The sequence below is a fragment of the Bombus flavifrons genome, chromosome 8 (genome assembly GCF_040668555.2).
Source record: "Bombus flavifrons isolate JBK064 chromosome 8, iyBomFlav1_principal, whole genome shotgun sequence".
In the NCBI taxonomy this organism is placed as follows: domain Eukaryota; kingdom Metazoa; phylum Arthropoda; class Insecta; order Hymenoptera; family Apidae; genus Bombus; species Bombus flavifrons.
The window spans coordinates 11,307,051-11,323,266 of record NC_138449.1 but is presented as its reverse complement, the minus strand read 5'-3'; the positions used below and the strand labels follow the sequence as shown (position 1 = coordinate 11,323,266).

Sequence of the window (16,216 nt, the reverse complement as noted above, 5' to 3'; positions counted from 1 at the left end):
AATCAATTAAATATTCTTTGCTCACCGATTGAAAAAGCGTAATTGTTTAATGTGAAATATTGGTTCGCTGTAAACTTTATTTTCCGATGCAACAGCTGAAGTGAAAACTGTTCGAGCTGGAAGATAATGTAATGTTAGACAACGGAAATATTGACTCGATCACATTGTATAATTATCATTTACCTCGACTTTTGTTTGTCGGTCAATCGTGCAATTCAACAACGCGTGTACGAGATTCTCAGTTTTTTCGACCTGCAAAAGAGTTTACAAAATTATCTAGAACCTAGAACATTCATTTTTAAGGAAGGAAATTCAAATTCCTACCTCGTTTGTAACGTTGGCCGCTTTGGAAGTTAATAAACCAGAAGGATACAGCATAGAAATTATCCAGAGCAAGGTATTTACTATAATCACATAATCCACGCCTACATTCCGAACCGTAATTGGTTCAAAAAGGTAGTAAACGTTGTACAATAATATGTAGGATATAAGAGAGAGTGTAATGAGGATGGGCAAAGAATAAAATCGTGAAATTTCATTGGTAATGTCACAAAGCTGACCGTGAACGTCTCGAATTCGAACAACAAAATGAATCTTTGAATAGCTAACAAACACATGTCGAGTCTCAAATAAAGTGTTAGGTGTAATATCACCAAACTTAGATCGATAAAAATCTTGTATAGCACAATTTATGTTTATAGAAATTGCATTCGTCAAACTAAGCGCAGAAAAATATTGAATAAAACAAAAACTCACAAAAATTGCAGACAAAATAGATCCGAAGGATGAAACAGGACTGTTAAAGGATATGATATCGGCAACAAAGACAGAAACAAATAAACTGAAATTAAACAAATACACAAAGAACAAGACGTAAAAGATGTGTTTTCAATTCAGTGGTTGTTTTAACCGGCATAATGCACCCTCAAGATGGATCAAATAATTTCCAATTTTTACAAAAGTCGATTCATTTATACAATAATAGAGTAAAATCGAAAAAATTGCAAAGCTACCCAGTACCGCTTGAGAAATTTCAATGATTCGTGTTACAATTGTCATGAATGCATATTCTGCATTGTATATGGTTGGTAGGAATATGAAATTCGATGCGATTATCAGACAGCTGAAAATAAATTATAAAATACTCCAAGTTTAGAGTCAGTGAAAAATACGAGGTTTTCCGAGCAGTTTTTCTTCAAAGCCCTTCGGTTTTTTAAAGAAAGCGTTGCAAGTCCGACGAATTTGAAGAAAAGTAAAAATAACAAAGTCACTCGATACCTATTTTGCGGCCAAAATGATTTGTTTGGCATCCTTTTATGCTCAAAAAATGAATTTTATATACTCTCAACAATATATATTTTCACTTATTCGTAAACAAACATGGAATTTGTAGACAACACACTTTATCTTCTTCTTTTGTGTATGCAACAACTAAATATCACTTTATTTTAAATTCATTATTTCTGTGTTCCAACACTTCCATTTTTTCCGAAAAATAATTGTTGCATTTCTAGTGACATAAAACGTAAGTGCAACAATTTTACGATTACCGTCTGGTTTCATAGCTCTGTATGAAAAACAACATTAAATATTAAATTGTATCGCAAGTACATGCGATTACTTTGCATGCAATAAACTTGATATGCTATTTATTACTAGTACTGCGTACACGATCGATACTAATTGAACAAATTTCTAACACTTATAAATATAAAGATTACGATGATAGAAATCATATGAAAAAATTTATAAAAGCTCTAGAAGAGCCATACAAATCTACAGTAAGTTTTTTATTCAAAATATTTGCTTCTTGACATTTGAAAGAAACATTTATCTCTTTAGTAACTATGATATTTCCTTAATTATGCAACATACTTATCCGTTTACTTTTTCAAAGGATACGCAATAAACCTTAACATACTTATTAAAAAAGAACATATTAACTAACTAAAGATATAGGGTAAAACTTTGAACAGAAAATATTCATTTACCTTTTTCGTTTTCAATACACTTCAAAGGCATTTCTCTGAATTAACGTAAGAATAAATAAAGTGTACATAAAAAATAAATGAACAAAAATAAGAATGGTTTCTTCATCATTCGACAAAAAAGAATACATCAATTTGTTTTTATTAACAATATCATCTTTACAGCATTCTTTTTCGACAAATGTTTACAAAAGTACATTTATGTTATTAAGATAGATACTGTGCTTAATTTAGATATAATATCATTACAATGAAACAATGAACGAGATTAAACTATTATTGTGTCTTGAATTATAAAAAGTACTGAATGCAAATAAATATATCTATTTTTTTCTATCTTCAGCTTGTATAAAAGTGTAATTTATAATTTTCATTTTAACATTAAGCAATTGTAACGATAAGCTACATTAGTTCAAAGAACTTTTACTCTGCAAAATTTTACTCAAAATGAATATTCACCCACTTCAAATTGTCTAGAAGTCTTTTTCTCCAGAAATTTAAAAATTACTATTTTTCTAATTTGTACAATTCAGTAATAGTAGCAGCTTTGTGAACACATTTGAATTTTTAGGAAACGTTTAACTCATATACACCAATAATTTGTATAAGTGAAATAACGTGCATCTTCGTCTTATTCAAATGATTGTTCAAATTATGCCTTTAAAGTGCTATGAAAACGCAATTAAAAATGTGAAGCATTAATTTTAATAAGTGTTATTGAAATTTTGGTTTGAAACTAACAAATCATGCAATCAATTGTAAATCTCTACAACATATTACATCTCTGATTTTTGCATATAGAGGAGTATTGCAATTTCCATTTTTTCCTTCTTTTATATATACATTGGTATTTGATGTTACGTAAATAGACAACGTTAGCACAACATTAGCGAAACGTTAAAGAATGAAGATAGTCGTATAACCTTCAGAAATATTTTTTTCTTTTTTGGTATTACTTAACGACGTAAACGGAATTGTAATTATTAAAGAAATGTTTCATCAGATAGAGTAAATAATTATGTCTACTCTAAAATGCTTTATAATTAAACAATCTTCTTAACATTTTTAACAGATTCGAGAGTGTTCATCACTATAGTGGGCTTTCTGATTATAGCTATTGCCACGGACATGAGTTATGATAACAAATTTACTAAAGAAGACCTATTAAATAAAATATGGTCAAAATTTATCCGAAAGTGCTATTCAAGCGGAAAAGAGTGAATTCTTTTTCAACTTTAAGACACTCATGTCGTGTAGTGCACTAAATTAGTACAAAAAAAAAGTTAATTATAATTTTCACGTTGTCAGATACAAAATGTCACTATGTTACTTGGCCTCCGACTCTTTTGTAATTTCATTCCATGTAGGCACTTCTTCCGATTTAACTTCAACAGGTGCATTTGTATCTGGTTGACTACCACTCTCATCAGCAGGTGAATCTCCTGATACGACTGCATCTATAAATTTTATTTTTGCATTCACAAAAATGCAAGCCCTCTTTTACAAAACAACTGTATTTTCTACATTAACTTAACATACTGATTACTGCGCTGTTGTGTAAATATATTAATAGAATTTTTACATATCAAATAACTAATTTATTTAATAATCGAAACTGACGCGGCAATCAATATGTTAGACATAATTACGAATTTATCTATTTACCTGGACAAGCAGGATCAGACATTAGAGAAAATACTTTTTCTTCAGACATATCCTTTGTTAATTCTTTAAAATGAACCACTTGGTCGGAAAATGATTGCCAAAACGATTGTCCTTCGGGTATGGTAAACATAGCCTGCATATCGTTTAGTGAAAGATAAGATATAATATATTTACATATTGAAAATATACAAAAAAGAAACAAATAGATTTTAACATAAATCTCAAACATAATCATACGACAGATATTTTATGCATGTACAAGTCACGTATAAATTACACACGCATCTGGTTAAATATAATTACCTTAAACTTGTTGTATATATGTTCAGACTTTTGTCTAATTTGTTCCGCCTTTTGTTTGAAAACACCCTACAAATAAATTTTGAGAAAAAATATAAAAAGATCATGTACTAAAGATTGTATTTTATTCTTCAAAAACCAAAAGGAAAAAGTATAATACCTCCTCTTCGTCGCTTAATTTCCAATCAGCTAAATTCCCAATATATCGTCTCAACTGAAAATTGTCAGTAGTTCAATTAGGGTTACAGTGAATTAATTAACACTAGAATGATAACTGGTATTTTTTTACCCTTTTAACAGTTCCCACAATATGTGGATGTTTTTTCAACATCAAGGGATCAATTGAAAGAGATAACATATCATCCATTGCCTGCAAACACTTATCCGGATATGCTCGATCTAATCCGAGATTGGATTTAATTTGAGCATCCAACTGTAAAAGTTGTGCTTCTATACGAAGCCATCTGAAATTAATATATCCATATTAAAGGTCTACAAATTTTGTCAAATTCATATTATTTTTACTACCTCAGTTTATTTGTTTTACGATGAAGTGCTCCATCTTTTGCTAATAATCGCTTTTCTTCGTCTGGGACATGTACATTGAAATCCAAACAATCTTTCACTTGTTCTGGTAAAATTTCGCCACTTTCCAATTGTGCTTTTAATTTCATGGCATTTCTAGCAGTAGACCAGTCCCATTGTTTTTGAGCCTTATCACTTTCAAAAGATTTTGGCTTATCCATGTCTAATTTGATTCCTACATATTCGCCAGCAAATGTTAATGCCAATAGAAGTCGTCCCGGGGCATCCGACGATGCGGTACCAGAAACCACAGTACCTTCCAATATGGGTGCTTCACCTAAATTATTTTTTTCTGTGTATGAAATATATACCATTTAAATGTCAATAATTTAATATTAACCATTTATGTGATTTCTCTATACTTACTTTCCACAGTAGCTCTTTTTTTATGCACTGCACTAGGTGTTACTTGGTCGTTAGAATCTTCAGTTTTAACTTTAGTACGACCTCTTCCATGATCTACAACGTGTAAAATACTTATTAACAAAAATAGTAACAAAACGCTATGTCTAAACAAAGGTATTGATATGTACCACTTTTATCTGTTGTAGCATCTGTCTCTTCTGAACTTGAAAAGTCAGCAAACCGTTTGGGCTTAATTTTCCTACCGCTACGACTTACAACTTCTTTCGGTGATTCCTCTCCTTGAGAATCCAATGCTTCTTGTTTCACTGAATCACTTGTAGACGCAGATAAAGACTTTGCTTTCCCACGTCTCTTTTTAACCTCAGGTGTATCCTAATTTTTCAGAATTTGTTTATACTATATAACATAATGCAATACTGCGAATTTTATTCTTAGAATAGAAATTGTATATAAATGTAAGGAAAAATCGCACAAACTATTCAGCCTCAATAAATATTTGTCGGCAGTTCCTAAATTATTATTGGAGTACTCAATTCAATAATTGTTTTCTTATACAATATTGTAATAATGAGTAAAAACTCCGAATAAAATATCATATGCAAGGTTAGGTATATAAATAATTAAATACAAAAATATATTACAGCAGCCGAAACGGACTTCCTTTTCATGGATTTCTTTTTCTCCTCCTCATCAATAACAAGTCCTGTTTCTATATCACTATCTGCAGCACTAACTGTTGGTAAATTTGTATCACCTTCTTTTCCTGCTCCTTCGCCAATTCCAACTTCTTCAGTTATGGATAAAAATTAGTATCTTATATACATTTAAGTTTGCATATCATATAATACTATATTTACCTTTAAGATCAGCAAGATCCGATGCTTTATTTTTGTCATTTTTAAGTTCTTGTTCTAATTGCAATAAACCTTCATGAAAAAACTTTCTTCTAATTGGTTTACCAAATCTTGCTTTATTCTCTAAATAGGTATACAACTCTTCTACTTTGCATACAGCTCTAAAATAAAGTATTTAAAAATCTTAATGCTTTTTTAAATCTTATGTATAGTTATATATTATATTTGTGTGTGTGTGTGTGTGTATGTATATATATATATATATATATATATATATATATATATATATATATATATATATATATATATAATTTACATTATTAAATACAATAAGACATAAAAATTGCTACTTACGTTTCTCCTGTGCCATAAAAATAAACACTATACTTTGAATTTTTTGAATTGGCATCAATAACTTTTTCAACCTAAAAAAAATGGAGTTAATGATAATGATTAATGATGTTATAATATGTTCTTTCTAACAAAAAAATTGTAAAATATATTTACATATGTATTTCAAAGAAGACTATATACGACTAAATAATTTCTTTCACAACATAATTTGAGAGTAATGTATTGATATCAATATTATGTCTCAATACACAACAATATCCAAACGATAATGAGTTTCAGGTTAAAAATGTTATTATCACTAGTATTCATGATATAAGTCCTTGTCATTACAAATTTCAACAAAATTATTAAAAAATAATTGTAAACTGTATAGCTGAACTTACTTTTGCTGGCCACGGTGGATAACCTCGAACTTTAGCAAAAACTTTGTCACCCGCGAAAAATTTCTTATGGAGCTTCACCATGTTGTCCGCAAACTTTTCCAAGTTGAATGTTAAACAGCAAATATTATCTCTGTTCCTACTATACACGACGTACAATAAGACTGGTTAATTTTTAAGAAACATTGAACAAAACATCGCTAAAGCCACCATTTGCACGATATAATATAGAAAACACGCAGAATAAGACGCTGCGCGCCAATTCATGAGTCTCTAGTTACGAATACTAACGAAGCTGGACAATGTAGATTGAAAACTCCTAAAGTAAAGTTGAATCTCTCATTGGTTGCCCTCGACAGTATCGATGGTACACCAATAAATTATTTCTCCCTTAAAAATTCATTATATTGCCTTTTTAAATCATTTAGCATATGAAGAAAGATAATTGATTTTATACATAAGAAGATTACAAAAATTACCTTTTTCCATATTCTTTGTGAAGTGTTCTATATTTATTGATTACTGAATTTCTAAACGAAGAAATATTTTTTATATCTAACATCAATAAAGGAAAAATTTTAAATGCAGTTTTATAAATTAATTTAGACAAAGATTTTACGTGACATATAATATCATCAGTGCAAATAGTAAGTGTCAGTTGCATATTACCTACAGTCTACATTACAGATCTGATGTTTTACGTTGCCTTTGCGAACACATAAATGAAATACAATTTAATGGATACGGGTTGTCTGTCAAATGTATTAATGTTGATTCAAGATTCATTGTAAAAAAAATTTAATACTACTTCGCGGATATGTGCAATGTTTTTGTTGGTATCAAATATATTTTTCCAAAATTCTCAACTAAAATACTTAAAAAATCTATTCCTTAAAATGTAAGTATATTTCTTTTAATTTGCTTGTAATGCATTCTGCGAAATTTTTCTTTTTCATTTTGTAATTCTTCATTTTTTTTACAGCATGTATTACGATTCTTTTTATACAGATCTACATGCACAGCATATGCAATTGTGCGAAAATTTTAACGTTTCTTGTATTATTATATAGAACTATATTTTCGCGATTATTTCTTTTTCCTATTGTACTTTCTTACCGCTGTAATTATTTTTTATATAAAGACCTAATTCACACATGGATACTATAATTTGTAGCAATCACTAATATTTACTCTACTAATAAACTTCTTTTTCCTACAGAATAGAAATATGTAGTATATTAATATTTCACATATGCATCTCTTTTCTCCTTCTTATTAGCATGTATATAAATTATATAGATTCGAAATATTGAAGCAATTTTTTAATAAATCCAGTAATTCTTTTTTATTAAAATAACTCTTTATATTTTCTACTTCATATGTACAAAATTCTCATAATATGTCTATTACAATAAATATATTTGCATCGTATATAACAAACAGATGAATACATTATGCACATGGCAGCAATATATGATGTTGTAATCAAAGATGTCAGTTCTTGAGAAGCAACGCTTCCTTTGAAGTGTTCAAGTTCAAGAGGCCTGCTAAGGCACAATGAAAGCCATTGTATCAATTACATTGATCGTGCTGTTATATGGGATAAACTCAGTACCAATCAGTGCCATTAGAATATGTGCCAGCAGAAAAAAAAATAATGAAAATTTTCTCTTAAAACAAAATACACCCAGTGTACCTGAAGATTTACTCAATGACAGTAATGTAATTCATACTGGAGTAAGTTCTGAAATATATTGCATTTTATATTGTATTATTATTCTTATAAATAATTTGGTTAATAAATAAATTGAGTTAAAATTTTTATAGAAGGATGATAATATTAATTTTGAAAAATGTACTAATTTTTGCCATGCATTGTGGCAAGAAGAAAAGACTGTAAATGGAACCAAAATTATCATTTTATCTCAAGGTATGGATGAAGTATTTTTTCATTCAATAATGTACAATGTATGATTATTATATCTTTTTATGTTTAACAATTTAGGTTGTTGGAAACAGTCTGGTGAACAAAAATGTGAAACAACAGAATGCATTGCCCTTCAACGTTCTACTAAAGCACTGAATAATACAAAATTTTGTTGCTGTCATGGAGATTATTGTAATCTTAATATCAATAGTACTAATATCTTATACTCTGAAAATAATGCACATAGTTCTATTCCTGCAGAAGATAATCAACCAAGTAAATTTCAATGATACAAAGAATGTTCTATATTAATTTATAGTTTCATTATAATGTCTTTTACGAAATCTTGTAGCAACTGAATATTTGGAACAATCAGATTCTGGGAAATGGATTGTTATTATAACAAGTGTTCTACTATGCATATTATTAGTAATATATATTGTAGCTATAATGGTATATCGTGTATATCATAGTAATATGATAGCAAGATTGGGAAAACCACTTTCCTATACAGATCAGTTTATGGATAGCACGGCACTAAGAACTGGTACTTATACAGTAGATCATTTGAAACTTACAACAATTGTAGGTATGTTCTTTTTTAATTAACCCATTAATTTACGATAAAAATAAATATTTTTGACTGTTATACAATGTATAATTTCAGGACAAGGACGCTATGGATCAGTATGGCAAGGCAGCATGGGAGATCAAGATGTTGCTGTAAAAATATTTCCTTCCCATTATCGTAATTATTTCCAAAATGAGAGAGATACTTATTGTCTTCCCTTTATGGAACACCCATCTCTTCTAAGTTATTATGGTTGATAATATTTTATTCTTGAATGATATTGTATTACTTATTTAAACATAACATTGAAAACTATATGTAATCTTTATTTAGGTGTTGATGAAAGAATCAGTATGGAAGGTAGTGTTGAATATCTTTTAGTACTTAGCTTTGCACCAGGTGGTACTTTAACAGATTTTTTAAGAACGCATACAATTGATTGGGCCACATTTTGCAAAATGGGTCTTTCTATGGTGAAAGGACTTGCTTACTTACACACTGATATACATAAAAGTGGTAAGTCAAAAGAAACAGGATGTTTTAGAATATACTGAAGAATATTCTTAAAAAATTAACGAAATTTACAGATAAATTTAAGCCATGCATTGCACACAGAGACATTAATTCGAGAAATATATTGATCAAAGCCGATGGTACTTGTTGTATATGCGATTTAGGATTAGCAGTTCAAATTTCTGGTTCTAAATACTATTCAAATGGAGAAGCACAACATGCCGAGATAAAATCAATCAACGATGTAAGACGATAACTTAAGCATAAAAAATATAAAACAATTTAAATAATTTATAATTACGCCTCTAATTTGTAAATTAGGTCGGTACTTTGAGATATATGGCGCCAGAAATATTAGAAGGGGCTGTAAATTTAAGAGATTGTGAAAGCTCTTTAAAACAAATAGATGTTTATGCAATGGGTTTAGTCTTATGGGAATTAGTTTCAAGATGCTCAGATATTTACGTATTAGGATCAGAAATACCTCCTTATAGACAACCATATGAGAAAGAAATTGGTCTACATCCAACATTTGAACAAATGCAAGTTCTAGTTTCTCGTAATAAAGCAAGACCTTTATTGGAGGGTAATTTAGTGGACAGGCCCGGAGTACGTTTAATTAAGGAAACAATGGAAGATTGTTGGGATGCAGACGCAGAAGCTCGATTAACTGCTTTATGTATAGAAGAGCGTCTTTCGGAATTACAATCTCATCGAGGTAAATTTTGTTATATTATAATATACATATATACATATGTACAAAAAAATAAATAAAATAAGAAAGAAATGATTGGTAAATCTTCAGTAACAATGCATTTCACCGATGGAAGTCCAATGGTAAACTCTCATTGTACTCTAGTGCCTTCAACCACAAATAGCCTTTATAGCGAATCTTCGTATCATGATAATGTTCACGTCACTCAACTTGCATCGCACGCAGTACAAGACAGTTCGAGTAACGAAGGTGGCATTGTCGAAAATTTGGTAACATTATCGCCTTCTGAAAGCATTGTCCATGAGCATAGCTGTAAGTATTTTATTACTATTGCACTGTAGATTTAACAATTTATTGAATCCGATATTATATACAGAACTTTATTGTATTTTAGTTAAAAATTCAAATGAAGTAGCAATATATAATCATACTCAAACACTTCAACCTTATCAAGGGCGAAACCCTTGTATGGAACGAAATTTAATGTTACAGTCAGATTCACTTGAAGATTTAGGGTGCAATGGTAATGTACTCGTTGATAAATCTATGAAACATGCGTGTAATGATCAGTACAGAATTGTATCAGAAGCACAAGGACTTGTTTCCCATGATTATTTGAGTCAACACACGACGCAATTAACCCAGCTAAGACCAGCTACACCTATACCATATGTTCAAAATGTTATTTCGGATGATGGTGCATCATCATATGGTAAAAGAAAACAGACAAACGTACATGAAATTTGTCCGCAAGATAGCCCCAGAAAAAAGTTGTTTGGATGGTCAAATTTTAAAAAACTACTTGTTAATAAAAAGATGTATCCATATAATAAGTATCAAATAGATCGAGAGGATTCTAAATCTAACTTATTGTCAAAACAGAACGTACAGATCAAAACTGTAGAGACTAATGTAACGATATCTCCAGCAGGGAAATATGTAAATGGTATTATTACAAAAACACCTACTTTTAGCCCTACGCTAGATAAGAATGATAAGAATGCTATACAAATTGGTAAACAGAAATTTGATAATGATAATACAAATACCCGACCATCTACCTTGCCCCTCGTAAATCTAAGAAATAAAAAAAGTGAAAATATCAGTAGACAGGAAAGCATCGATAAATTCAACGAAGTTTTTAACGTGGGATCTAATGTAAACGTATTAAAAGATCCGCATATGAGAATAAAAACGCCGGGAGATTTGCCGCCTTCTGTAAGAAAAATACGTGGTCGTGGACAATCAAGTGCTAGATTTTCTCTTTATGATGACCGTATGATGTGCAATATTTTAAGCGAGGAAGACGACCGAAGTGATAAAGCTATTTGGAATTCAGTACCATTTGGCATGGATCTTGGCGACAGCGATGACAAACATTCGTCGACTAAATTTAGTACCAAAAATGTTACTTGCTTTTAATCTAATATAGTACTAACATATTTGTAAAGATTTTAGAAATAAGCATAAACAGGGCTGTATTATAACTTCAGCTTTAATATGTGTATGTACAGAAAAATATACGTAATGATAAGTCGAATTTTATACTCTTAATGGAAATGCATTATGAAAATTCAAATATTAAAGAAAAGAAGGAAAAACAAATAAAAAAAAAGACAACAAAATATACTCGAATAATATTAAGACATTAAAGGAGCTATTGAATAATTTACATTAATTACTTAGTCCTTATAAGTATATTTTGTGCTTAAAGGATCTTTTTCTTGCATAACAAATATCTATTCATAAATCTTATATCAATGTTAATATTAATGTTCCATACATTCAAAGTAGCAGCAAAAAGTTCATTAGAAACATATTTTGATACACATAGTGAGTGTACATTATAATCCCCATTGTCAGCACATAGCTATCTTAAATGTTTATAATTTTTATGAATTATACACGATTATTCCAAGAAAATTGGTGTCAATTGTTTATAAAGATATACAATATAAGACAATTGTTCTTAATATAGAACTCTTTTTCTAAATTTAAATCTTATCCATATAATCTTTAAAGTTGAATGACATATATTTCTAAGGATTAGAAAAAATGTTATAAATTCTAATGCACAACGTGTTTTTTTCCTCAAACACCTTTATGTTTTTCACAAAAGGAAGATTATAGTTAATACATAAAAGTGTGCATTACAGCATATAATTACATAAAATAAAAGCAATGTAAAAATGTACTTTACATTCAAATGGAAATTACAATTGTCTAAGCACAAAATTCGTACTTTCCGTAAGCTCAATGTAAATATTTGTAGCATATAAACATTTTAATATATGAATTAAACAAGCTTGTTATGTTTTATTTTAATAAAATTACAATCATATGTTTATAGTGTGTGTGCACTATTTATATTAAGATAAATTGTACTCCAATGGCAATGTGAAGAAAGAATGGAATATATAATTTTACGAAAGATAATAAAAAAGATTTTCCCTAGATTTATTTCTTATTTAATTTCACATTATATGCTTATAGTGATTTTAATAAGTTATAAAAACATGGTTCTCTCAAACTTGTTCGGTTATGTCCGACTGTATTCGGATGTTAAGTGTTTAATTTTCCAACAGACTTTTGTTACTACCTTTCGCATATCCTAAACTATTCTTATTTATTAAAGTGTGAAAAGTAACTAGTTATCATGTCTATTATAACAGGTCTAAGGTACGGCATGAATTTAAAATCATTGCGTTCTCATTCTCATATTTTAAAGGTAACAAATCCAATCTTATATAAAATAGGTTAGACAACATTTCGAAATTATTTATATAATTAATCTCTTTTATTTTCTATTGAGTAGAACAGTTTGCAGTGTTTATCCTCATTTGCAAAATATGCAGAACATAAACCCTTGGAAAAAATTCGAAATATTGGTATATCAGCACATATTGATTCTGGAAAAACCACCTTGACTGAACGTGTACTATTTTATACTGGAAGAATAGATAAAATGCATGAGGTAAATTACAGGTGATTTTAATCTTGACCTTTTTCCTATCTAAGTGCATAAAATATTTATAATAGGTGAGAGGTAAAGACAATGTTGGAGCGACAATGGACAGTATGGAATTAGAGAGACAGAGGGGAATTACAATTCAATCTGCTGCAACTTATACTATATGGAAAGATCATAATATTAATATTATCGATACCCCTGGTCATGTGGATTTTACAGTGGAAGTAGAACGAGCCTTACGTGTTCTAGATGGAGCTATATTAGTATTATGTGCTGTAGGTGGTGTCCAATCACAAACTATAACTGTAGATCGTCAAATGAGAAGGTATAATGTACCTCGTCTAGCATTTATTAATAAATTGGACAGATTAGGTGCTAATCATAAAAGAACATTGGAACAGTTAAGAGGAAAATTAAATCTCAATGCTGCATTTCTGCAATTACCTATTGGTTTAGAGAGCAAAAATACAGGACTAGTAGATTTAATTCATCAAAAAGCTTTATACTTTGAAGGAGACTTTGGTGAAGTTATAAGAGAAGATGAAATTCCATCAGACATGAGAACAGGTATATTTATATAAACATAGGTATCCCATTTACTGATATTTTAATGCAAATAAGAACATTATTTATTCTAATTAAATCAACTAAACATATATTTTATATCTACAGAGGCACGAGATAAAAGACAAGAGTTAATTGAACACTTGAGCAATGTTGATGAAAAACTTGGAGAAATGTATTTAAATGAAATGCAAATACTTGAAAAAGACATAACAGATGCTATCAGAAGAAGTTGTATACAAAGAACTTTTGTGCCAGTACTGGTTGGGTCTGCTTTAAAAAATAAAGGTGTTCAACCATTACTAGATGCAGTTGTAGACTATTTACCGAATCCTCAAGAAGTGGAAAACTATGCATTTAGCCATGAGTAAATTTTCTCACATTTTATTTTTCGCTTTTTAAAGTGCTTTCTTTTGATATAGAACAATTAATTTGTCACTTATAGAAAGGAAGCTAGTCGAATTCTATTGAATTCAGAAAGGAGTGATAAGCATCCTTTTATTGGATTAGCATTTAAATTGGAAGCTGGTAAATTTGGTCAATTAACTTATTTTCGCTGTTACCAAGGAATGGTAAAAAAAGGAGATACTTTATATAATACAAGAACAAAAAAAAAAGTTCGTTCATTTGTAGTATGACAGTATTTAAATTGTGTAACTTTTGTATAAATATACTATTTTTCAGGTTCGAATTCAAAGGTTAGTAAGACTTCACGCAAATCAGATGGAAGATGTGACCACAGTTTATGCAGGTGACATTTTTGCTTTATTCGGAATAGATTGTGCGTCAGGTGATACATTTGTCAATAATACTGATCTGCAATTGTCAATGGAATCTATTTATGTACCTGAGCCTGTGGTATCTATGTCTATTCAAGTAAAAAATTCAAAAGATAGAGAAAATTTTGCAAAAGGCATCTCACGCTTCACAAAAGAAGATCCTACTTTCAGGTATCACTATAATCCAGACAACAAGGTAAAATATTAAAAATTACGCAATACATTTACAAAATAGACATAAGAATTCTGCTACAAAAGAGTTCAGGGAATCTAAAATGTACACTATGTCTTAGGAATCTTTGGTTTCTGGAATGGGCGAGTTACATCTAGAAATCTACTCTCAAAGACTTGAACGTGAATATAACAGTCCTGTTATACTTGGAAAACCAAAAGTTTCGTTTCGTGAGACATTACGTGCTCCCATCGAATTCGATTATCTTCATAAAAAGCAATCAGGAGGAGCTGGTCAGTACGCTCGAATAATTGGTGTATTAGAGGTAATAATTTCATTTATCTGAATCATATCATACGACAATTTGCATTGTAATAATATTTTCCTAGCCACTACCGCCAGAAAAAAATACCGAACTTTTATTTTGTGATGAAACGATTGGGACAAATGTTCCAAAACAATTTGTTCCGGGTGTAGAAAGAGGATTTAGAGCTATGTGTGAAAAGGGATTTCTCACAGGTCATAAAGTAGCGGGTGTTAAATTTCGGCTAATAGATGGTATGCATCATTGCGTGGATTCTTCCGAATTTGCATTTTTCCTTGCTGCACAAGGTGCAATGAAAGATACATATTTAAACGGATCATGGCAAGTTTTAGAACCAATTATGTCGGTGGAAATAACCGTTCCTATAGAATATCAGGTAAAAATACACCTTTGTTACGGGATAATAAATTATATTTTATGTTAACTTAAACTTTGTTATGTCTGAAGAGAACTGTTATGACACAAATAATTAAACGGCATGGTATCCTGATTAATACGGACAACAATGAGGGATGGTCTATATTAAAAGCAGAAGTTCCATTAAATGATATGTTTGGATACATTGGGGAATTACGATCTAGTACTCAAGGAAAAGGAGAGTTTACCATGGAATATGCAAGATACACACCTTGTCTACCAGAAGTGGAAGAACAACTAATAAGAGAATATCAAATAGCAAGTAATTTAATTCCGGAGACGCAGCGAAAACAAAATTAGTCACAAATAGTCTAATTTCATCATATTAGGAATCATTTTTAATTGTCTATATAAGACATATAACATACGTTGACGTATGTATAACAAAATGAATAAATGTAAGATATTATATTTATAAGTCTGGACAGATGTTATGTACATTTAATTGGAATGTAATTACGCTTAAACAATCTTGAAAAATTTTAGAATTAAAATGATTTTATTAGAAAATATCAAAATATACCTGAACACTTGTTTCATTTTGCCTGTTTTTTTCAACAGTAGGTACATTGAATACTAATTTTCAGGTCATTGCTTATGTTAGGTCCCAAATATTTCATTTTCTCACTTTTTGCACACTTTGTACACTTCGTATTTATCACGACAAATATCTTACGTTAAAGCGTTATACAAATTAAATAATTACAATACGATTAAGTGCAATGCGAAAATAAACTATCAACTATTGAGTAAATTATCAAAGTTTGAAA

At 29.8% G+C, this 16,216-nt stretch overlaps 4 protein-coding genes across 7 annotated transcripts; 2 read left to right on the top strand and 2 right to left on the bottom strand.

Moving 5' to 3' along the window:
* Positions 1-2: 2 nt before the first annotated feature.
* Positions 3-2,022, bottom strand: LOC138182646 (putative gustatory receptor 28b). Its single transcript, XM_081833746.1, is given in 5 exon segments — positions 3-116; positions 184-252; positions 325-1,127; positions 1,130-1,363; positions 1,992-2,022. Coding segments are annotated over 5 exon segments (1,251 nt in total).
* Jasper (JIL-1 anchoring and stabilizing protein) lies at positions 1,778-6,628 on the bottom strand. Of its 3 annotated transcripts, none has more exons than XM_069118767.1 (12): positions 6,496-6,628; positions 6,113-6,183; positions 5,762-5,919; positions 5,546-5,691; positions 5,072-5,276; positions 4,905-4,997; positions 4,482-4,830; positions 4,243-4,417; positions 4,114-4,167; positions 3,957-4,022; positions 3,654-3,786; positions 1,778-3,445 (listed from the first exon to the last, which is right to left on the bottom strand). In XM_069118767.1, the coding sequence occupies exons 1-12, from the start codon at positions 6,574-6,576 to the stop codon at positions 3,315-3,317; spliced, it is 1,662 nt and encodes a 553-aa protein (XP_068974868.1). In that variant the 5' UTR covers positions 6,577-6,628; the 3' UTR covers positions 1,778-3,314. The 3 variants fall into 3 exon arrangements, with proteins under 3 accessions (XP_068974868.1, XP_068974869.1, XP_068974871.1); XM_069118768.1 differs by having other exon boundaries at positions 4,482-4,815; XM_069118770.1 differs by having other exon boundaries at positions 5,546-5,673.
* A 93-nt stretch (positions 6,629-6,721) lies between these two features.
* On the top strand, positions 6,722-12,523 carry wit (kinase protein wishful thinking). Of its 2 annotated transcripts, XM_069118762.1 has the most exons (12): positions 6,722-6,859; positions 7,180-7,390; positions 7,936-8,229; positions 8,320-8,422; positions 8,498-8,695; positions 8,772-9,008; positions 9,087-9,242; positions 9,324-9,506; positions 9,578-9,747; positions 9,825-10,221; positions 10,309-10,530; positions 10,613-12,523. In XM_069118762.1, the coding sequence occupies exons 3-12, from the start codon at positions 8,050-8,052 to the stop codon at positions 11,638-11,640; spliced, it is 2,874 nt and encodes a 957-aa protein (XP_068974863.1). In that variant the 5' UTR covers positions 6,722-6,859; positions 7,180-7,390; positions 7,936-8,049; the 3' UTR covers positions 11,641-12,523. The 2 variants fall into 2 exon arrangements, with proteins under 2 accessions (XP_068974863.1, XP_068974864.1); XM_069118763.1 differs by lacking the exon at positions 6,722-6,859 and having other exon boundaries at positions 6,912-7,390; positions 10,363-10,530.
* A 225-nt stretch (positions 12,524-12,748) lies between these two features.
* Positions 12,749-15,966, top strand: mEFG1 (mitochondrial translation elongation factor G 1). The gene is made up of 9 exons (XM_069118766.1): positions 12,749-12,946; positions 13,034-13,192; positions 13,258-13,756; positions 13,862-14,120; positions 14,199-14,370; positions 14,438-14,728; positions 14,826-15,029; positions 15,094-15,405; positions 15,477-15,966. Exons 1-9 carry the CDS (start codon positions 12,875-12,877, stop codon positions 15,744-15,746), a joined length of 2,238 nt encoding a protein of 745 aa, XP_068974867.1. The 5' UTR covers positions 12,749-12,874; the 3' UTR covers positions 15,747-15,966.
* The last annotated feature ends 250 nt before the right edge of the window (positions 15,967-16,216 follow it).

Excerpts from the sequence above, each read along its gene's own strand:
- Jasper (XM_069118767.1), bottom strand. The coding sequence starts at position 6,576 with ATGGTGAAGCTCCATAAGAAATTTTTCGCGGGTGACAAAGTTTTTGCT. Across the intron at positions 4,418-4,481 it reads CGTAAAACAAATAAACTGAG|ATGGCTTCGTATAGAAGCAC; the intron begins GTAGTAAAAATA and ends TATTAATTTCAG. Across the intron at positions 3,446-3,653 it reads GTCTGATCCTGCTTGTCCAG|ATGCAGTCGTATCAGGAGAT; the intron begins GTAAATAGATAA and ends TAAAATTTATAG.
- wit (XM_069118762.1), top strand. The coding sequence starts at position 8,050 with ATGAAAGCCATTGTATCAATTACATTGATCGTGCTGTTATATGGGATA. Across the intron at positions 9,748-9,824 it reads AGATAAAATCAATCAACGAT|GTCGGTACTTTGAGATATAT; the intron begins GTAAGACGATAA and ends TTTGTAAATTAG. Across the intron at positions 10,222-10,308 it reads GGAATTACAATCTCATCGAG|TAACAATGCATTTCACCGAT; the intron begins GTAAATTTTGTT and ends GTAAATCTTCAG.
- mEFG1 (XM_069118766.1), top strand. The coding sequence starts at position 12,875 with ATGTCTATTATAACAGGTCTAAGGTACGGCATGAATTTAAAATCATTG. Across the intron at positions 13,757-13,861 it reads TCCATCAGACATGAGAACAG|AGGCACGAGATAAAAGACAA; the intron begins GTATATTTATAT and ends TTATATCTACAG. Across the intron at positions 15,406-15,476 it reads CCGTTCCTATAGAATATCAG|AGAACTGTTATGACACAAAT; the intron begins GTAAAAATACAC and ends TTATGTCTGAAG.